The sequence below is a fragment of the Coturnix japonica genome, chromosome 1 (genome assembly GCF_054131305.1).
Source record: "Coturnix japonica strain WE chromosome 1, WE-NBRP24, whole genome shotgun sequence".
In the NCBI taxonomy this organism is placed as follows: Eukaryota; Metazoa; Chordata; class Aves; order Galliformes; family Phasianidae; genus Coturnix; species Coturnix japonica.
In genome coordinates this window covers 93,874,285-93,897,290 of record NC_140663.1, presented here as the reverse complement: position 1 = coordinate 93,897,290, position 23,006 = coordinate 93,874,285, and the positions used below count along the sequence as shown (strand labels likewise).

Genomic DNA, 23,006 nt, shown 5'->3' with positions numbered 1-23,006 from the left:
TCTGAGATTAGAATTGAAATGTGCTTCTCAGCTTTTTGCTTGTATCATATGATTGACCTCTTAAAGTAAGTGTTTAAGGTGAAGCACCAACTTCAGCCTCTAACAACTGTACACAACCCCTTACGTTCTCTTGAGATCAGTGAAATCTTTTTCCAGCCTCCTCCATGACAATGTTGTTACTTTATTTTCTGTAGTCCTGTAGTGAGAAGAGTATGAATCTGCATGACTATGGCATGCTGCTGCCCTGTGGAATTGACAAGTTTCGTGGTGTGGAATTTGTTTGCTGCCCATTAGCAGAGGAAAGCGACAATCTTGACTCAGCTGATGCTGAAGATGATGATTCAGATGTCTGGTGGGGAGGCGCAGATGCAGACTATGCAGATGGAAGGTAGGAGTGACTTTTTCCCCTTATCATCTTGCAAGAGATGCCAAAAATCTGTCTGAAAGACCTCATTGTTGAAGGAAGACTCCTTTCTTTAAGTGAATTTGCAGCTACTATGGCTAAAATCATTTTTTTAACCTTCCTCATAAAGGCTGATTGCTTATACAGTTATTGCACATTTTATGCCTCTATCTTTTTTTCAGTTAGAAGTACTGCCATCTTTATAGCGAAAATGTTTAATTGCATAACTTCTTAACTACCAGTTGACAAATACTGTTTTCTGACATGCTTCCTTTGCAGTCTGGGTGCACTGCAGCAGATATTCAACTGGCATCACTGTTGGAGACTTTGAAATATCTTCATTTATAATAGGCGTTAGCTGTGTTGTTGTTATTACCATAAGAATATTTTTCTGCTGTTACTTTCTAAGTGTGGCTTATAGGAGAAAATCTGTTTTAACATCTAGCCTTTGACAGTAAGATTAACTAATATGCCTCTGTTATGATGGGAAATGGAGGTTTCATTTGCAAGTCATCAGTAGGATGGAAAAGAAATATTCTATACCACATTCATCTTTGTCTTTTGACATCCCGTATGCACATAGGTTAATTTTGACACAAATGTGGGTTGTGACTGTGTTGTGACTGAGCGGCCCAGTGCTGTCAAGAACTTTTCATACAACTCTCTTGAGCACATTAGACAGCAACTGTGAGAGCTGAGAACTGAATTGAAACCACTACTGGAAGATTAGTTTCTTCATAAAACCAATATTTAAGTACAAATTATCTTTGTACTCCCTAGACTTGAACATTTCATACTGTGCTAAAAAGGTTAGAGAATGCAGTGTTTCTACTTCTTAGCTGATGATATTGAGTCTTTCACAAATAGTGATAGAATATCCAAAACTTGAGGCAAATTATAAACAATTTCATGGAGAACCACGAAGATAAAGTGGGACCAAATGAAGTGTGTAGTGCATAAAGTCAATAGTACCTAATTATGTGAGTCTGGGCTTTGTACTAATGCTGATGAAAATAAGTTCAGGAACAGGGTAGAGGTGAAGGACAGAAATTAAGTTGCTGTAATATGGTGTAAAGGGAGGACATTAAGACACTTAATGATGGGCATCTAAATATTCCCTGAGAAAGCATTAGTGTGTGTTGCAAGGAAGAGTTTTTTTCTTGAAAATGCAATAAGTTAAATAAAAATAATTTACAAATTTATTAATTAATATTAATTAAATAATTTCCTACTGTAATTTTCAGTCTTCTCTTGTAAGTAGATCAGTGAATGGTATGGGCTGTTGGATGCAAGAAATCTCCATCAAGCAGCATTGTATATTCCCTCTTGCCATGTTCAAGCTTTTTTTTTCTGACCTAAGCTTCTAGCAGTTATCAAAATGTCACGATTTATAACCTTTTGGTGTGATTTGCAAACTAACCTTTGGACTGTTGCTGCGTCACATCTGTGTTTACTTTGGTCTTTGATTATAAAATGTTCTTTTAGGGTATGCAATTAGCATATACTTCAAACTGATTTGCTTTTTCTTTTGTATATTTATATGATAGAGAAATATAAGATAGATCTACCTCGTGTTTGATCTACTTTACCTCTATATATTATATGTAGTTATTATATGTGTGCATACAACTTTCATGTATCAGTTCAAAGTTTCCTAAAATATTTCAAACAGAAGAGCACACAATGATGTATATTAAATTGTTCTCTTTATAAGGCAATTTATTTTTGTTCTTTTCGTGTTTGTCACAGAACATTTACCTTACTCTTCTGTTTTGTTCTTCTCGAAGCAATTTAATATATGAAGAGAGTAGTTCAAGAATAACTTCAGAAATTCTTTATCCTCCGGGAATAGGAACTGGAATTGCATTTGAAGCAATTTCTGAAGTCCCAAGCAAATATTGCTTTTTTTTTTGTATCACCTCCCATACATGTGCATGCAAAAGAAAAATGAAAGAATCCTTTTATGGGGCATTTGTACTTCAGCTGCAGATGAAGAGCCAAGCAATTTGCAGTTCTCTTATACTGACTCATTCATATTTCTTGCTGCCTCTTCAGCTTCCTAACGGCATTTATACCGTGTGTACTGAAGCCAGAAATACTCTTGAAATTTAATCATATTAAAAAACAAACAAACAACAACAACAAAAAAAAACCCACAACAAAAACTCAATTTCTCATGCAGCAGTAGGTGGTAGTTCAAATGTTGTGTGTATATTTTTGTGTATTTTTATTTGTATATATATCTATCCATGCATATAAAAACATGTTTTATTAAATATATATATTGTATGCCTTAGTGCTAAGCTTATTGTGAGGGAAAAAGGAGAAGGAAGGGAAAAAAGTACAGGGGGATATCTTTCAATGCTAAATTCCTAGTATTTTATGCTGTTAAAGCCACACTGTTTGAAGTATCTACTGAAGATTTTATTTTTCATCTTAAGTCATAGGGTCATAGAATGGTTTGGATTGGAAGGGACCTTTAAGATATTCTAGTTCTAAACCCCCTTCAGATGGGAGTCTCACAGGAGCAGAGAAGAGGGGCAGAATCACCTCCATCGACCTACTGGTCATGTCTCTCTTGATGCAACCCAAGCTATGGTTGGCCTTCTGGGCTGCAAGCTCATGATGCCAGCTCATGTTGAGTCTTTTATCAACCAACACCCCCAAATCCTTCTTCTCAGGGCTGCTCACAAGTCATTCCTTGCTCAGCCTGTATTTGTGCTTGCAATAAATGTTTGATCTTGCACTGATAATGTTTGTTTCATCCTGAAACCTTCCATTTTGCCCTGGATTTGTTGGCTTTCTGCAGAATTCCTATTGTAGATCTTACTGAGCTGGTTGATTTTTCTGTTTCTACCCAGAAGTCAGGATTTGTTCTGTGTGAGAACTTCTGGGTTTTTTTCTTTTTGTTTTTTGTTTTTTTTTGTTATTGTTCCATTAAGATCTGCCTGTGTGGTTTAACCCTGTTGTACAAATAAGACCTTTCAGATGCTTTTGCCATAGGTATTTTAGTATCTTTTTAACTCAGAATTGGCAAGTAGTACTGCTGGAACAGAACCAACTCCTTGCACTGGGGTGGAGACCATTCTGTTGCTGGTGACCCTGGCTACAGGATTAAGTCATGCCATCATCAGAAGAGTGCGTGGAGGCATTTTGAGCTACAGCATCATCATGAGTGAATGTTCTGACCAATGCGGCTCTGACTGACCAGCACCTCAGCGTGAAAAGGACATAGCCTGCCTTAATGTGTCACTTGTTGGAAGTGCTTGGCAAAAGGATGGAAGGTGTGCTGTCATGATGGATATGGCAAATTTCAGTTTCTGAGGCCAAAAGGGAGGATCTGGCTTTGCTTTAGAAATGGTGTTGTGTCATGGTTGTCCTGAAATAGTGTGCAACAAAGAAGTCACAAGCATTTTCAGTGGTGTGCCTTGCTGTTATCCACACTTTAATTAAACTTACCTTGGAGACTGCCTGGGGGACAGCCAGGTGCAGGTATGGGCTCTCAGTATAGCTGTGGAGGTCTCCATTTATAGCTGCAATTCAGTCAAATGACCTACAAGCTCTGGCTGCCCTTGAGAACTCAGCACATCCTCATGGCCAACTGCCCATACCTGGACACCTGCTACGAGCTTTTGGTGTTCTTGATGCTTCAAGCTGAACATCGCTGTGAGTGGCTGCTGCAGATCATCTCTATCCACACCCATTTCATGCATGCTTCTTCTCATCTTCTCATCACTGTGTATCAGACCACCTATGCTTTCCTTTCAGCCTGCAAAGTAGGCTGCTGTCACTATCTGTCACTATTCCCTCTGTTACACTAGGGAAACAGAAGCACAATGTTGAGTGTTATGTAAAAAGCATTTCTTTAGGACATGAGTCTTACAGCTCAAAAGGACAAGATAGTGTCCTAACTTCAGCCAGGTGTCATTTTACTAGACTATCTGAATTTACTTCCAAGGTTTAAAATAGAGGATTTAATTTTCTCATTGTTTTTTTCCCTGACAGGTCAGGCCAAATTAAATTTGTCTGTTCAGTGTATGTTCATAATGTATGTTCAGTCTGATTTAATGATTTGGGTAGTGTAGTAAATGTGTTGTAGTTCTTTGTGTATTTTTTAAGGGCTTGGTTTACAGTTTCTCATAAACTTCTGCCAAGCGAAGTTTTATGGCTTATTCATACCTGCCTATAGGATTTTTAAAGCTACAGTAAATAATTCAAAGGAATGCAATCCATTCTGTGCTGAAAATTAGGCATCTGTGAAGTAAAACCCAAATAAGGATTTATGTTGTATAACATGGTGGTCATGTTGTGTCCTGGTTTGGCAGTGCTCGTCTCCCACATGCTGCAAAATGAATGGTTAAATATATATATACATCTTTTTTGCTATCTCAAAGAACTGTTTTTTTCCAGTGGTAGGCATCTGGAAAAACTGGAGCTTCTTAATTGTCTCCTTCACCCATAATCCAGACAATCTTGGAAAGCTTTTAAAACCAGCCATTTTTCTTAATGGTGAAAACAGCATAATATATGTGACTCTTTTGTTAAATTGTTTCCAAGTTAGACACCGTGCTTTTAATTGTCTGTTTTGTTCAAGCATTTGGGGAATAAAAGTAGCAGAGACTAATAAATCTGCTCTGCTGAGTACCTTTACAAAAATTCTCACTTGACATGGAGGAGCTTTATTTTTCGTTTTGTTCACTTTTTAGCTCATTTTAAAGCCTTGTGACTTGAGTGGTACAAAGATGTCAATGCACTGTTTTACTTACTGTTTTCTTTTCATAAATGCCTGCAAGATAACATGAGTTACAATGGAAATTACCTGGAGTGTTGTCATTAAATCAGGCTGTGTGTTTAAATTGGCCACAGTCATTTAGTGCCCTGACCGGCTGCAGTAGTGCAGAGTCCTGGTGTGTTATGCTCTTACCTTAAAAGAAGCTGCACAGGCCAGACAGGCAATTTGTTTGTCTGCTTCTGGCAAATATTTATGGAAAATTCCCGAGTTAAACAGTGACACGTAGCAAGTAATTATAGTAGGCAAGAAGTAATGAGTATACAAGAGTCAGTATAATAATTTTAAAAGCCAAATTTTATGGGCTTTTGTCATTTCTGTACTTGAAAAATTGTCTTGCCTACTTTAGGCGCAACTATGACCAACTTCATCAGGACTCCCTTCTTTGCTCGCTGGTTGAGTGCACCTGCTAGTGTAGGTTAGCAAGGGCTTTAGGGATGAGATTCCTACTGCTTCTTAAACTCTTCAGTTTCTACAGGTTCACTCCTAGTTTAGCTAGTGTTCCATGCCATTTTGTATCTTGTCCATTCTTCCCTCCTTCTGTCATTTCTATTGCTCATGTTGTCCTGCAGTGTTGAGTGAAAAATCTGTAGCTTAACTAGAACCAGTTCTAGGCCCAGAAGATATATCTTAAGAATGTAGAAATAGGATATCTGGAGTCACAGTATCACAGTCTCACAGTCTCATGCGGGTTGGAAGGGACCTTAGAGATCATCGAGTCCAACCCCCGGGATCTGAGCCCCTGTGGAGCAGAGCGGCACTTCTACCACTTGCGCCACAGGGGAGATTCGAACCCGGGCCTCCGGTGTTGCAACGTGGCATTCCTACCACTGCGCCACCGGGGCACATGGTCCTGAAGGTTTTGGTATTCTAAAGCTAAAAACGGTGACATTGATCGAGAAAATGGAAGGTGCTGATGCTAAATTCTTTGTTGGAAATAGTCACTGGAGGAAAAACAAAATTAACATTTTGTCTCTGTTGAGTATTCATCTGTTTTCAAGCTATCATATTACTCACATGAAAACAAACAACAATGAATTATCTTCTGTGTAAGCTCTTTCATTAAATTGGAAAGTCAATTTCTAAAATGTCAGTGAGAAATCCTCCAGTGGGAATCTCCTAAATGATTCTTGGGGAAAATAAATAAATAAATAAATAAAGCCAATCACATCTACTCCTGAAGCACTAGTAAAGCTGAACTAGATCTGAAACTAACAAGGGGTCTGGGCTGCAGATTCTCACTTACAAACAGGAAATGACTTGCTTTTGGATGGATAAACAAGATTTCCCTTTTTCTGTGCTGTGCCTGCAGGCTGTGTGTACCCTTGAAATATTCAGGAAATGGAACTTCATGCCAGTGGTGCAGGATTTGCTTTGAAGGGAGGTTGGCCATCTGTGACACAAGAGCAGGGAGGGACACAACCAGAGGCAGTGTTCTCCTTGACTGTCTTAACACAAATTGTTCTTAATTGTAGGTCAGTGAGCTAATGTGTATACAAGAAGTTACAAACTTGCTTATTATTAATTGCCTTCCTCCCCAGGTTAAGTTCAATAGAGATTAACAGCAGTTGTTGAAATAGGTGAACCTGATATCATAAGAATTGTCCATCACCAAATTGATATTTTAAAGAAATGGGGTTAATATAGGGGAGATGGTGTGGAACGTGTTCTGATTTTTGAAAAACAATATTTCAGCTAATTGGTCAGAAGTTCATATCTCCTCAATGCTTGTAGTTAGAAACTGGAATAAAAAAGTGTCTTATACCCATTATAAAATACATCTGCTGGTTTTAACACAGCTAATATTAATATGGTACAGCTTATCTAAGAAGTTCAGTTTTTATAAGTATTTTCATGATAAAACTTAATTGCTTTTTTTAATAAATTTAAGGCACTGTCAAGTATTAGGCATAATATTACAGCTTATGCTGAATATCTTTTGAAGTATTTTGTCCTACTAGCATATTCTGTATGTGATTAGCATATTCTTTATTCTATTAGCATATTGTGTCTTACATTCTTACGTTAATTGTTTTTGTCTCTCGTGTAGATGATTTCTTAAAACTCAGATAATTCACAATGTCTTTTTAATAGCATTTTTTCCTTTTTAATGTGGATGTTAAAATCAGAAAGCATAAAAACACTGGAGTGTTAATGACTCTAGAAAGTGTGGTAGGTGTTGGATTTCTTCTTAGGACAAGAACTTTCAAATGGAATTGATGAAACAGCGTGTTGCTTTGAGGGGTAATTGCAGCGATGCTGAGTTGGCAAATCTAATCACCATTTGAGTACAAAGCCTTAACTGGAATGATGGATGAGACTGTGGGTGGAGAGAATTAATCTAATTGAGAAAGTGATGAGTAGGATATATCCATGCTTTTGTGACCCCTCATGAGAGCTAGCAAACGCTAGCTGTGCAAACTACCTATGTGATTTGCATGAATGTTCAGCCTTTTTTCAGAAGGTTAATAGCATCAAACTTGGGGTATTTAATAAATAGTAGACTTTGAAAGAAAGATGATGTTTTCAAGACCTCAAAAAACAAAGTTATTAGTTGCAGTTTTTTCTTTAAGTAATAAAAGTATTATAAGCAAAAATGTTGCCACTTGTCCAACACTGAAATGTTGGAGCAAAAAGTTCCCTGTATACATTTGTGTATATGTATTTGTTTTGTAAACAACTCGATAAACTGTTCTGATATTTCTCCTAGATGTTCTGAGAAGTTCTTGTGACATAAAGATGTGTACCATCCCATGTCAAACAGTGCGCTATGTATTCTTGATGAAAGAAAAAACAGGAAGTGAGAAATTGTTATACTAGGAGATCTGTGTGCCAATGGATTCATGACTGGATATTCCTCCATAAAGTTACCCAGCAGTTCCTGCTCTCTTTTACCTTTCAGTGATGGAGGTTGTTATGTGGTCTACACTAGAAATATGAAGTCAGTATTAGGATGCTTTGTGGAAAAAATTCCACTTCTTGTGAAGCTGTGCTATTACAAATGCCATGTAGTAGAGCATTTTCTGTAGTTAATGCTTTTTTTCTCCACACATTAAGAAAGGCTGCATACCCACTTCTGAATATATGAATGAAAACAGTCAACGCTTTTCTGTTTTACTGACAGATGACATTTCTAATCTTGAATGTTTTTGGCTCTGGTTGCATAATAACATGCCATTTTTTCACATGTGTTCTTTGTTTTTATCACTGCTGAGGAAAAACAGCACGGAAATTGTGATTTGAGTAAAAAAGAAAAGGTTTAAAACAGTGAAATGCTGACCTGGTGAAGAGCTTGGTCTGGCTGCATGAGTGGAGGGGATCCCGTCAGCAGGTCTGGATTCTTGCAAAAGCTGCTGAGGGAAGCTGCATTTAGAAAAGTTAAGATGGCATGTTCTCTGAAAAATGTTAGGCAACATCTTGAGTTGAGCATCCATGGTACCTACATGCTTCTGGCATTTTTTATTTGCTTTCTCCATTGTAAAACAAAGATATTATTGCAGTTTGGGTCTGTAGTTACCATGTGAGGGTACTGAGGTGAAGAATTCCACAAAGCGCATACTTATTTGGCTTATAGTTCATATTGCATACCTCAAATAAGCTGTGAAATAACAGATTAGACAAAGAGACATTGAGCAGTCCCTTCTGATTACAGCAGAGGTTTTGTGGAAGCAAATGCGTTGTAACAGATCCAGGGTTTCCTGTTGATTCTCAGGCTGGCTGAAACAGGGACACACAGATGACCTTTACCCTGCCATACCATGTTTCATCGCATTTGGTCTTCATGGTTTTCTACTGTCAGGATTTTATATATGTTATTTATTAAATATCAGAATGCTCTGTGATCCTGATGGGCTTCATGTAAACACGTTTCTAGTTCTGAGTTTCTCTGCTTTTTTATTTTTTTAATGTTCTGTTTAAAAATGAGACTAAAACATCTTTAGTTCAACTTCTTATTCTTTCCACTGGAGTTAATGAAAGCAGGCAATTTTTTGTTATCATTATGTATAAATGTAAAAAAACCCACACTCTAAAAGCAGGAAGATGAAAGACATTAAGAATCACATAATTCTGTTATTCTGTTGTTTGGTAAAGTCTTCAGAACTCAAAAGCAGCCTGTGTAACACTTTGGGAAATAGCTGAGTTCTTTATTGTTGTTTTCTATTTGGACAGGTGAAAATATACAGAATGGTGATCTCTGGAATAAGGAAGAACTGAAAGGAAAATGGAAAATAATTAGAAATCACAAAATGGATGCTGGAAAAAATGTTAGGCAGTATGAATCTCTCATGATTTGGTGCATGGTGGAAGATGTCCATCTGAATTCTTAAAATTTTGACTGAAAAAGTGTTCGTACATGCCCAAATGTCACATTGTTCCTTTGTGTAGTGGGGTATCTATTTTATTTGCATATTTTAACCGAGGCCTAATGAAAATAATTAAGGAAGTTTTAAGCAGTTTCTGCTTTTGGGGTCACTTACCAGGCAGAGCAGAAACATCATGGCTAAGGTACTTTGTGGGTCATACTCTTGATTCTGTAGATCACTGTAATTTTCCAGACTTTGACACAAATAAGCCACTTAAAAGATCAGATATGTAGACTGGGGGTCTGGCATAACCCTTTTCTTTCCTGGAACTGTGCCTAATCTCATGGCTAAATCACAGTTTAGTTCCTTTCCTGCTGTTTCCCCCCTCTCTGTCCCAGTATTTGAGGGAAAAAGGTATTTTTAGTGCAACTCCTTCCTCCTAGACTTTCAAGGTGAATGCCGAAATCTTCATTTTGTTCTTGGCTTTGTATTTCCCTCACCTACACTAAAACAAAACTCCCCTGGTGCTCATTTTCGCACAGCTAATATGCTCACCTTTACCTTGAAGTCAACTAGTGCACCAAAGTCAAAGTTAAATATTAGAAGTACAGTGATGTGAGCACTCATGTTCCTAAGCGCACCCTTGGCTTAGTCTTTAGCTTTAAGTAGTTCCTGCATTGAGTCATATGTTTAATTAGTGGCACTGTTCAGAGGAATGCAATGCGTGCAGTGGTAGGTTCACACCTGGTTTGTGAGAAAACTCATCTTTCAGTCAGAGGAATGCAAGCTTTGGATAAATGCTAGGTGGAAAATGCCCAAACCTTTGATGTGCATGTTTGTTGTGAGGAAATTCGGTTCCTTGCCTGTTAGCTTTCTAATTTGCTTTTAATCAAAAGCCTGGTAATTAGGCCAGGTCAAGCGCACTCATTTTGTTTGGATTCCAAGCATTTGTCATACTCTTCTGTGTTCCTGTTCTGTGTTTTCTGTGAAGATATTTACTCTAAGACACATAGAAGTTCGCAGCTGGATCCATTTCCAAACTCACATTTAAAGAGCTTTATGTTCTGCATCTTTCCTATATACTGGAACGCATATCTGTGTTTATCATTAATCTTTTGGTAGAAGCAAAGTTGTACACAGGCTGAATACTTGAAAATCCAGCCCCATCTTATGTTTCCTGAAGTTCATTTGAGAGGAGCTGAAAAGGCTATAGAGAAGCACAAGATGCCGGAAAGTGGGATGGTGGCACCTGCAGCAGTCAAAGTTATGGATTCATAAATTACTCTCAGCTTCCCTTGGCTGTCTAGAGCAAACAGCAGCTCTACACCTGCCTGAAAGGAGGTTGTTACAAGGTGGGAGTCGGCCTCTTCTCCTGGGTAGCGGTGCTAAGATGAGAGAAGTGTCTTCAAGCTGCACCAGTGGAGGCTCTGATTGGATATTAGGAAACATTCCTTCTCAATAAGAGCAGTGAGGCAGTGACATAGGCTGCCCAGGGAGGTGGTGGAGTCACCGTCGCTGGAGGTGTTTGAGGAAAGGATGGATGCATTACATGGGGACATTGTTTAGTGGGCAATATTAATCGTAGGTGGATGGTTGGACCAGATGATCTTAGCAAGTCTTTTCCAATCTTAATGATTCTGTGATTCTATTTATTCAGTTTTGTTGACTGCTAAAAAAAAACCAAACAACCACAGTGCAGATGGAATATATTCACGTTAAAACGGAGTTTCAAAAGTGTAGTGAATGCTAATCTTTTCAGATTTCAAAACATCTGTCTTCCACACCTTTTCATTCTGTTTTTTCACCTAGTGATGAAGTATGTTTCTATTCAAGTTGTTATTTGGCAAGATTGTGCTTTAAGTACATCCAAATGGATGAGAGTTTATTGCAGACAAAGGTGTGGGGCACTTCCCCAAACCACTAATTAGTTCTTAGTTATTTGTTATCGGCAATTGAAAGCTTTGCCAAATTTTTGTCTGAAGGTAATAATTACAGATGGAAATCTCTTCTTAAAACATAGCTTGTGCTGCAGTCCCAAGAGCCCTAAAGCACAGTTGGAAAGAAAACTTAATTGCTCTCTTTATTTTTATTCTGTTTTTGTCCCCATTGTAGGTTACTGGAATACTAAAATCAAACCTTCATCTTCTGTTTCTCGTTTCTTGATCAGCAAGTGAATGTTGTTCACTTTCATTTGTTTCCTTTTACCAGTCTTTCAGTTTTGTCTTCAAGAAGTAACAGGAATATATGCCCAATTCTGAGTGAAGTGAATAAACAGTATATTGATGTCAGTTCTTACTGAAGTGATGGATTAAGAAAAGAAAGTTATTAGATATGCATAAACAGAACTGTGCTTTAAGCACTGTTTGTAACCATGTGCCTGGATGCATACTGGCAGTAGCTGTACAGTGGTATGTCTTTTAGAAACAGAAATAAGCTCATTGGTATGTTTTTATTTATATCAGTGTTGGAAATGGGACTTGCTACCTCTTAAGGCTGCCTGAAACTCCAGTGCCTCTGCAGCATCAGAAATAGTGCTACAACTGCCAAACTTGAAGTAATGTGTTTCATCACACATAGGAATGTAGATGATTCCTTTAAAAACCCACTGCACTGCTTGGATGCTTGAGGGAAGTATTATTTCCATGATAAAGGAATGAATTTTAATAACCCATATGTGGGGAGATAGAAGCAGGAGGTTCAAAGCCACGGTGACCTCTGTGTCCACCATTGAAGGAAACGGTGCTGCCTGGTCTGCCAGAAGTCTCTGCTGGCAGCAGAATGAGGTACAGTGATGTTCTGTATGAAAACAGCAAATATTATGTCTGTGTTCAAGGCTCAGAATTAACCTCCATTGTTTACTGCTGAACTGTTAAATTCAGATGACGATGTTATGGCTTTACAAATCTGCGAGCCTGTCAGTGTATCAAGTAATACTTTTTGAGCAGCCTTTGAAAAATCCTGTCACCAGCGCCACTTAAGCTAAGGCAAAATGTCAACAGTATCTTTTAAATGAAACGCTTCAGTCTGTAGAGCTAATAAAACCCTGCCTGGGATAGTGTCAAGGGAATATATGGAAATATTGTCAAGATGCTGTGAAGAAGAAACAAAACTGAGACATACTCGTTAAGCAAGAAGGTAAAATGTAATAATAGTAATGGGAAGTAAGCACACATGCTACATATATTAAAAATCAGGGATTTCTGAGAAAAATACCATCCACGTTCACCTTTTAGTAAGCTTCTGTTGGAAGAAGGTGGATGCTGAGGTGAGAGGTGTGTACAAACATTGTGAGTCTCTGTGTCTGGGTGTGCAGGTGCTGATGGAGAAATGCAAAATGGTACTAGAGCATGAAGTATGACATGAAGAAACAGAGCCTCATGCAACGTGCAGCAGAGAGGTTTTGACACCATTCGGAAAGTAGATGTGTCAGTCCAAAAGCTGAAGTATGACTTTACTCCTCTGTTGTTCCTCTTCATGATCTTTGAGAAAGATCCAGGATATTAACAAAGATGAAGTCCAAAGAAACAAAACCAAGGTTTATTCTTCTTGTTGTATTACAGGAAGTGTAGTAGATTTCATAATACTAAAAGTGCCAATTCCAGCTCCTGTCTTTGTGACAGAAGTCCATCAGGTTTTAACACTGTTTATAGATAATAAGCCTGTCTTCAAGGATAAGGCTCAGTGTCCCCTCACTGGCACACACTGGGATTCTTCCTTCTTCCCAGTGGTCCTTGGCCCCTGAAGAGTCATCTTAAGCCACTCCCACATTAAATGCTGTTCTTGTGCATGTCATGACCAAGTACCTCTTTGAAGATGTCATTATTTTCTGCTTGCACTGCTGAGCACGCGTGCTGTGATTGAGTCTTAGGAGCACATGAATTAGAGTACTTGCACTGATTTCTAATATAAATGGTTGCTTTTTTTTTACTGTTAGAGCTGGCTAGGATATGTCCCTCACTGTTCTATATTCATGTGATCTGGTCTGTGTTACTGTTTTGTTTAGCTGTATTATGATACCAGTCCCATTCTGGGTATTCAGTTTCGCTGAAGGAGAATCCTCCTGAGAAAGTGCAGAGCACTTTTCCCCTTGCACTTTTCTTTGAACAACAGGGCTACTAGGGAAGAGAAAACCTTGCAAAGCCTAATTTCAGGTATCCTATTTCTTCAAGGTATCCTACTTCTTCAAGTATATAGCAAGGTTTCACTTCCTTCTGATAAATTGCTAGAGAGGAAATGAGGGACCACTGTGATGGTGCGCAGAAGCAACTGGCAGAATTATCTTCTTATATCATACTTCTGTCATGCCCCCCTTAACACAAAAAGCTTGGCCTTGATGCCAAGAGTTTTCCAGTAGAATGCTGGAGACTGACATAGCTGAGTTAATTGCTTTTGTGTAGCTAAAAACAGATGGTTATTGGATGCATGCATACAAATTATTTTTGAAGTAGCTTTCCATGTGACTAATTGACTTTCCTTTTTGTTTTGTTTATTAGTGTGAGGTGTTGAGTGATTGGATTGGAGGCGTTTTTTAGTGGTTTTTTTTTTTTTAACTTTATGAACTTGGTAGTTTCTGAGAGTGATCGTTTATGTGAAAGGAAAATGAAAAGTAATTGCATTTTCTTAGAAGTGTGTTGTATTTGTTCCTGTAGTTATGGCATAGCCTGTCCAATGCTCTAGATCAAAATCTGGGCACCTTACACTCAGCACATCTACTCTGTAGGTAGCCAAGACTAGAATCCATTTATCCTGAAGATCAGAAACAGATATTAGAACTTAAAATTTCATCTCCCTTTGTCTATTCAAAGGTTACAGTGTATGTGTAGCAATTATTTCACACTCCCAGAAAGGTTTAATACTTTGTAATGGAAACAGAAGAATTCTGTTACTCAGAAAGGATTTACTAAGAACAAAGATGGCAATTTTGGATATACTGAAATTAGAATGCCAGAGGAAGACCATATTGTAGAAATGCTGAAATTTCTAATTTAGTTCTTTGAAATGAAGAAACTAAGAGAAGAACGTCTTGATTTTTGTCCCTTTTTCAGTCTTCCCCATGTAAACGGAAACAGGTAATCACTTTTTAGACTCTTCAGCAGTTTATCTTTACTATACCCAGTAACCTGCCTAGGCTTCACTTAGTGAAAAGCTTCATTGTTTAATCCTTTCCTGTTTTGAAAGGCCATTTATTTTGAGGGTGAGAAACAGAGGATGTATGCTTGTTCGTATAAGTCTTAACATTTTCCTAGTAATCATGCTTGTGGCATATGAGATTATTTTCACTGTTTCCTAATTTCTTCATAACACTTTTAAAAAGACCATTCTATCTTCTTTTTTGCTCTGAGTTTACTCTCAAAGCTGTACTAGACAACATATTGTAAAGTGAAATGTGATAGTGTTAGTCTTCAAAATGAAGTGAAAGAGGCAAGGTGTTAACGTCAAATAAAAGGCTGTTCAAGCATATGTGATACCATGAAAAAAAGGATGCAAAACCTCTTGTGTATGACGCTGATAAAAATTCACTGTATGTTTGAATATTTAAGGATAATTTACTCATTAGCAGTGAATTTCAAGAAGAGGACAGATTAACAAATGTGAGACTTTCCTACAGCTGGTACAAGGTTAGTAAGTCTTCCAAAAACAGCAATGGCAGTCAGTAAGTTTATGTATTTTGGCCTATTGCCTGTATATCGTACAGAATTATGAGCAGTTCTAATCTTCTTGATACATTAAGCCACCAAACATGTTTGGTAGCTGACTGCAGTATTCCTTCTTAGTGCTGAAAACTGATTAAAGTCCTGAGAATTTTACATAGTTGCATGAATCTTCGTTTAGGTTCCTGTGATATATAGTGAGATTTAACTCAATAATTTGAGGTTTCTTTGTGAGCTCAGAGGTTTGCTTACATTTCATACAATCATGGCTTGGGTTGGAAGGGACCTCAGAGATTGTCTAGTTCCAACTCCCCTGCTGTGGGCAGGATTGCCAACCACTAGATCAGGTTGCCCAGGGCTCCGTCTGATACATGACAGCTTAGTACTGTAAGCCTTGCAGTGTAGCTGAGCTGAGCTTGCCATGCTGAGTGGCCATACACACTGGCTGAGACAGTGACCTTATCAGGAGAACCGTGCAGTCTTCAACATTTGGTCACCACAGCTCTTGTACAGAGGGCCAAAACTGGAAGGCTCTTCTCTCTTTCTGAATAATTGGGTCCTTGTTGTTGCTGCTGTGTCCATTGCTAAAGAAGACAAAGCCACAAATAGAAGAGCTAGCAACAGTCAGCTGAAGAATGAGTTGCAGCCCTGTGTCAGCTGTCCCCTCCCTCACACAAAAAATTTGCCCAATGTCTTTTCACTAAACCTTGTGGAAACTGTTTTTTGCACAGTTACCTTAAAAGTGGCTTTTCTATTCACAAAATATTGTAACAATAGAATAATAAAAAAAAAAATCAGCAGTCATTGTAGAGAATTATAGGTCAGCTAAATGCTTGTTTTGACACTGAGCTGTACTCTGAGGATGACAGGCAAAGTAGCCCTTAGCATGTCTTTGAATTAGGTGTCTCCTGGGTGAGAAAATCCTGAGGAACTCTCCGCTTTCGTCTGTGTATGAGCTCAGGCATTTTGGGCTAATTTGGGCTTTTTTTCAAAATATGAATTGATTTGTTGATGGCAGAGTGAAGCAAGTGTATTTGGAGTGTTATTCAGCTGTCAAAATACAGTGTTGCTGATGAGAATTCTTTTTTCCATCCCTGTGTACAAAGAGGAGAGTTCCAGTCTGGTATTCTGATAGTTTTCTCACAGCATTGCTAATGCTTTTTTTTCCCCTCTAATTTCTCATTCACTGAGACACTTCAGAGTCCCTCACTATCTATGTTGTTTTATTTAAAGGTGGAGGAGGGAGATGGGGAAACAGGTAACTTCCTGTCCTTACGGTGTTGCCATATAAAATGTCTCACTTAGCGCTTTGGAATCATTTTGTTGCTGATGTATCATTTTAATTTTCTTTGTTTAGTGATGATAAAGTAGTAGAAGAACAACCAGAGGAAGATGAGGAGCTAACTGTTGTGGAAGATGAAGATGCTGATGATGATGACGATGATGATGGTGATGAAATTGAAGAGACAGAGGAAGAGTATGAGGAAGCAACAGAAAGAACTACCAGTATCGCAACCACTACCACCACAACTACGGAGTCCGTGGAAGAAGTTGTCAGAGGTAAATTCATGGGCAGTTAGCTTGTGGCTGGAAAACTGTTCCTACTGCTTTGTACATTTGCTCTTTTTGACAAGAAATGTTCCAAATAGCAAAATACCCTAAGCTGCAGCATCATTATGTTTTGTCTTCACTAATTTGCAAGTTTAATCCCTTCCCCTTTCCTTTTTCCTTTTCAAGTATTTGGAAGTGTCTGGTCACTTGTATGGTTGGTATTGTAACTGAAGTAGTGTTTCTGTTCTTTTTTTTTTTCCAATTGAAGTAACATTCAATAACTTAACTTGACTGCCATGTGTAGCAATTAACACAGAGAAGTTGTATATGGGATGTTTTGCATTTGTTACAGAATAGCATGTCAATTCAAAGCAGGAGCTTGGACCTTTTACCCTAGTCAATGGGCAAAGCAGCACAGTATTTTTAAAGGCCACACTTCTCCTACAATATGTATATGAATGAGTTGTTCTTGAGTTTCTGTTTTTATAAGAACAGTAGTATATGATGTAAATATCTGTAAAATAGACAGTGATTTTTCTGCAGTGCTTACAACTCTACCTGTAAGGGGTGTGGATGATGGCATAAGATATGATTAAAAAGTGAGAGGATTTGGGACTTGCAGGATGCAAAGGCAAAATGAGATGAGGCAGTAATCCATGGTAGTGGTGCTTGCCAGAGCAGGTATGGAAAGAAAAAGCAGGGGGCTCCTGGCTTTGATTTCTCACACATACATGTGACAGAAGATTGCCAAAGACTCCTGGAAAAGGGAGTCTTCCTTCATTTGTTTTTTTCTATTCATTGTCTGTGTAGGTCAGGTCTCTCATCAAAAGCATTAATGCTTTAGTAAAATGATTTGCAAACATTTCTTTCTTGGACTGGAAAAGCAGTTTTGTGCCTTTCTCTCTTTTTTAACTGTCTGTTGAGTGTTTTGCACAATTATTGGAGATCCAGTTCAGTGAGAATGGAGTAGGATGAGATTATATTTAAATCTTTAAACCAATTAAATACATTTCCATATGTGAGCTTTCACCACCTGGGAATAAAGTGCCCTGTTCTGAATGGAAAATGAATATTGAGAAGGAGGGGGAGAAAAAAGAACACTTCATTTTAATGGGATTTTGGATGAGTGGAAATGAGGACAAATTAGGTAGAGCTCGTTTCTTTACTGAGGCTGACATTTCAAAGAGGTTAAGATGTTTAGCCTTCAGGAAAATAATATGTAATAATATGAATGTAAAATACAAAAAAAAAAGAAGAGGCAAACTATTGAAGAAGCTACCTTTTAAAAATCTGTTAGAAATGCACATGATTGCTGGCTGCAATGAAAAGCTATTATCCTGTTTCTCCCAAGTCTAAAATTTTGCACCATGGTGACAGAGAAATACCTGCTGCTGCAGATGAGGTGAGGGCTGTCTGTTATCAATATAAATTCCCATCATAGCTCTGCCTCAGCCCTTCATACTTTCTGACCTCCAGCCTTCCTGGGGCTTGGAGAGTGCTGAGGCTGGCTCTGAATGCATCCAGCTGAGCTGCACCATGCAGAATGTTTGTTTGCGTCCCACAGAATTTATCATCTTAGCTCTTACTCCTGCTTTTCTTGCTGTGCTTGAGAAAACACTTCCCTTAGGGCTCCAAGTCCTCCTGATGCTGCCAGCAGATCCACACAGAAGCTTCTGTGGTAAGCATCCACTGTTCATAAAACGTGTCATGGGATGCTCTTCACAGACACTTTACAGCTATTTTTATGTAGGCTTTATGAAGCTGTGGCTAGTACCATGTCATAGCATTAAAGAACCCAGTGTGTAGATTTGTCCCATTTTAGAGGAGTTGCTTTTCAACATGAAATCAACAAAGATCAAATGTTCTAAAACCATAAATTAATGTCTAATAGAGTCCTTTCTTTCCCAAATCAATGGAATAACTGCCATCAGCCATAAATAATGGAAAAGCTTAACTGTAATGTTACACTTTAAAGACACCTAGAGCTATTGTAGAATCAGTTTGTCAGACAATTTTATTTCCATACATACTTTATTGAATTATGATCAAAATAGCAATAGTGCATCTATTTGCAAACTTCTTTGCAGTGAAATGGATGTTATGGTCTTGCCTAGAGAGTGAGCAAGGTCACTGATAGGACAGGCTTTTCATTCATTTTTTTAGTGCAGTCTTTTCATTCATTTTTTAGTAAGCTGTAGTCTTTATTTTAAAATGTGAATAAACTTTTCCTAGCACATTACTTGGCAATATTCACTTTCCTGCTTTTCCTGAGGGACCATCCCTACTCTCAGTTCACATGGAGTAGGGAAGCAAACTGAATTTAGACTTGCAGGTCTGCTCCTGCTGGAGTTGAGGTGTTAAATCTAGTTGATGGCGAGTCTGAGGTTGCAGGGATCCACAGAGTTAATAGCAGATCTGTATTTATCTCTGTTGGTCACTGAGAGATGTTATCACTGAATTTGTGGTCAAGAGAGTGTGGCTCTTTTATAAAACCACAGAAGAAATCGATGGCTCTTGATTCCACACAGGATGAGGAGAAATGGCCTCAAGTTGCACCAGGGTGAGTTTAGGTTGGATATCAGGAAAAACTTCTTTACAGAAAGGGTTGTTAAGCACTGGAATGGGCTCCCCAGAGAGGTGGTTGAGTCACCATCTCTGGATGTGTTTAAAAACTGTTTGGTTGTGGTGCTCAGGGACATGATTGAGCTATAGGTTGTTTGTTAGGGTAGTATCGTTAGGTTGTGGTTGGTCTCGATGATCCTTAATGTCTTTTCCAACCTGCTATGATTCTATAGGGAGTGAGGGAGGTGTCTTTTTCTGGTGGCCAGTTGTAAGCAACTGAGCATTTTGCTGCTGTCCCAGCTGCATAGTGGGTTTTGAGGAGCTGTTTCTGAGCCATCCAGGCTCCAGGTAGTTCTTACAGTGTGTGACTGAACGAGCAGTCTCTGCTCTCCCACCACATGCAATTGTTTTTGAGGGTTTTTTTCTGCTCACCTTCAGTGCAGCAGGTGATATGAAAAATCAGTCTCTCTTGGCTTACAACAAAGAATAAGCATTTTGGATGTGATGCTTCCTGTCAGCATAGCAGTCAGTCTGGTCTCATTTAAAGGAAGGCGGTGGGGTCAGCACAGCAGCCTGGCAAAAACATTTGGCAGCTTCTTTGCATACCGATCAGCAAATGTGGAAGATTCAGCATAAGCCTGACCTGCTTACTCCAGTACACAGTGCTGCCCTTTTGCAATCAGTTTGGCATTCTCTAACTCTACTGGATTTTTTTTAACAGTTAGGAAACGAGTTTATCACTGGTGCTTGACAGGGTATTTTTGCTATGTTTACAATCAGGAGTTGCAAGCAGGATATCATGTGCTTGCTTCCTAGCAAGAGAAGAGTAGACTGATGTTTGTGTAATAGCTCCTACCTTTATTGACCTAGTATACGTCTGGCATATTTCTGTCTTTTTTTTCCCCCACTGCAGATTTACGTGTCTAAAAGACCTAAAATCCATTCATTGACAGCATTTTGAAGGCAAGGGCGGTTAACCCGCCCTTGTAATCCCAGCTGTAACTTTGGGATAATATTAACAATTTTAGTAGCATTAACTAGATTTGAAATGTTATTATCTTGCCTTTGAATTAATACTTTCTTGTTTTTCATTCCCTTCAAGACTGTGCAGTATGCTGTATTTGGAAAATGATAATGTGTGGTTGTATTCCATATTAAGAATAAACTCACACATCGCTATCCAAATAGTGCACATTAATTTAACTCCGCTGCGTTTTATTATGAGATCTTCATTAAGAATGATAATCTACTGTAGCATATGAGCAGGATCTGATAAAATTAGCCTAATGGATTTGCATTAAAATAACTGATAACTTTTGGTTAGACATTATAATTTAAAGCTCTGCTATTTCACTGCAACTTAATACTTCAAGATATATTGGAATTAAGGAGAAATCTTTTTTATGATTTACTAGTCTTGTTGATGGAAAAGCAATATATTATTAATATTCTGGGTCAAGGGTAAATGTGGTAAATAGTAAACACAGTAAGGTTAGAGGATCAGAGTGTGGTTTCACTTGAATTATTTCCTGCTAGGAGAAATCCTCCAGGAGCCTTCTTCCCTACATGGAATGTCATTTTACTGTATGGAAGCAGATTTAAGTTTAATGCTAAAAGATTGGCATGTGCCTTTGAGGTAAATCCTCGCATACTCCATGTCCTGCCATGTTCACATAATTGCAGTGTTTTTGTAGCAACTCTCTTTTTTGAAAAATGTAGATAAATTCATGACACTTTATGGATTGACACTTAACAAACAGGAGTTTTTGTTTGGGTTCTGGCCATCAAGAGTATCTATTTGTCATATTGGTTCAAAGTGTAATTGTTTTACACCAATAAATAGAAACTATGTTTTCATGTATAAGTTCCACATGAAAATTGTGAGGCTTTGTGTTCTAGCCAAGGGCACACGCATTCATTTATTTATTTATTTATTTATTTACTTATTTACTTATTTACTTATTTATTTTTCATGTATCAAATATTCTTCAATAGATTAAGAATAAACATCAGAGAGAAAAATCCAGTCTTTGTGGCTTAGGATGGGAAGTGCAGTCTTAAATTTTAAGGACTGTTTTCCAGGTCTTCATTTGGAACATCTTGCTTTTTCTTTTAACTTTGTCTGTAGAAAGCGTTTTAGTGGGGTTGTATAACTAACGCACCAACTTTATTACTATAGCATGTGCCAGCTCCCCAGCTGTCTCATCCTAATTCCAGAAACCTCCTATGAAATTAGCTTTTGTCTTTGAATACTCAAACTAAAATTTGGCTGCCTCGTCTAAGTATATATTCAGCACAAGGAAGCTTTGTCTCAGTGAAATTATCTTTAAATATTTCCTTTGATTAATTCATTGAGCAAAACAGTATCATTACATTTTGGAACAAAAGAAGTCTAAGAAAAACAGTGCACATTTACTCTTTAACTTGACTAATTTTTCTCAGCTAATTAAAGAAACCAAGACTAGTAGAGATACATTTGTATTAATGTCTTCCAACTATAGCTCTCAGTTCCTGGACATGGAACTCAAAATTACTCCAGTTATAACATTATGTACTAGCATGTAGTAAAGTGAAGCATACACCTCACCTTATGTATTTGAGTGATTTATTCCTTTACTCTCTCATGCATCAATTGATTACATTGTTCTTTAGTGATAAAATATAAAACTGTGGTCCATTTTTCTCAAGCAGCCAAGTGCATCACTTGTAGGTGTGAGTATGAAGCACGGTTTGAAGGGATGCTAACATGAACAAAGCAAATATATAACCAGTGCTAGTGAGGTGGTAACACCATCAGCATGTTTTAGTTGTATGTATTTGCCATTATTAATGTTAAGCTGGAAGGACTGATAGTATAGAAAAGGTCATGAAGGCTTCATATTTTCCAGTTCTGTGGCTAAACTAAAGAATGTGTCATATTTTGCAAGACAATATGAGGAGATCTTTCTGATGCAGCATCAAGGCAGAAGATTTTCAGAAGCATAAACTAGATGTAGAACCTGGCTTCCAAGATAGGTCTGAGTTAATTTACTAACTCCTCTTGTTTGTCCTTTTTTTTCCCCTTAAATTGCTTCAAATTTAATTTCCTGTTTAAGGTTTGGAATAGACTGTACCAGCATTTAAATGAGCTTAGTTCACAGATCATGTAGTTATTTTAGATCTCTTAAGTTTTCTTAGCTCAAATATCATATAGGGACTCAAATCCTGCATACCAAGGAATCTTAATGATTGCAGTGATAAAGTATGTAAACATGGGATTTTTTTGTTTTGTTTTGTTTTCTTTTTCCTATTGGAATGTTAAGTTGTATTACACATTCTCCTACTGAAAATGTTGCTGTTCACGGAGAAGTGTTGGTCTCATGCAGAAAGAAAAAAAGAAAAGGGAAAAGCACAGGGAAGGTGTGAGAAATTTTACTGTTGAAAATTTTACTATTTTACTGTGTGAAAATTGGAAGAATCTGAAAGCAAAGTTACAGTGTAGACCATTTATGAACCTGAATTGTGCCAAGGGCTTGTCCTCTTTCATTGTGTTTGGTTTCATGGAGCCAAGGGCAAAAAATGCATCTTTGGAAAGGAAGAATGAACCAGTTAAGCAAAGCAAAGCTCACAGTGCTGTTCTTGATTTAAAATAAATATAAAATATGATAACAAGTAAAATAGAATTACACAGTGGCAGAAAATATCTTATCTTTAATCAGTTTTCAGCCACAAAATTAATATATAAACCAAAGACAGCTTTTAATTTT

The 23,006-nt window shown here is 37.8% G+C and overlaps 1 protein-coding gene across 2 annotated transcripts in view; it reads left to right on the top strand.

Moving 5' to 3' along the window:
• APP (amyloid beta precursor protein) overlaps positions 1–23,006 on the top strand; it is a 185,768-nt gene that overhangs the window by 88,566 nt on the left and 74,196 nt on the right. For both annotated transcript variants that reach the window (XM_015880839.3, XM_015880829.3), the window contains exons 5-6: positions 195–388; positions 16,505–16,707. In XM_015880839.3, the coding sequence (XP_015736325.2) occupies positions 195–388; positions 16,505–16,707 (397 nt within the window). The remainder of the gene's footprint in view (positions 1–194; positions 389–16,504; positions 16,708–23,006) is intronic.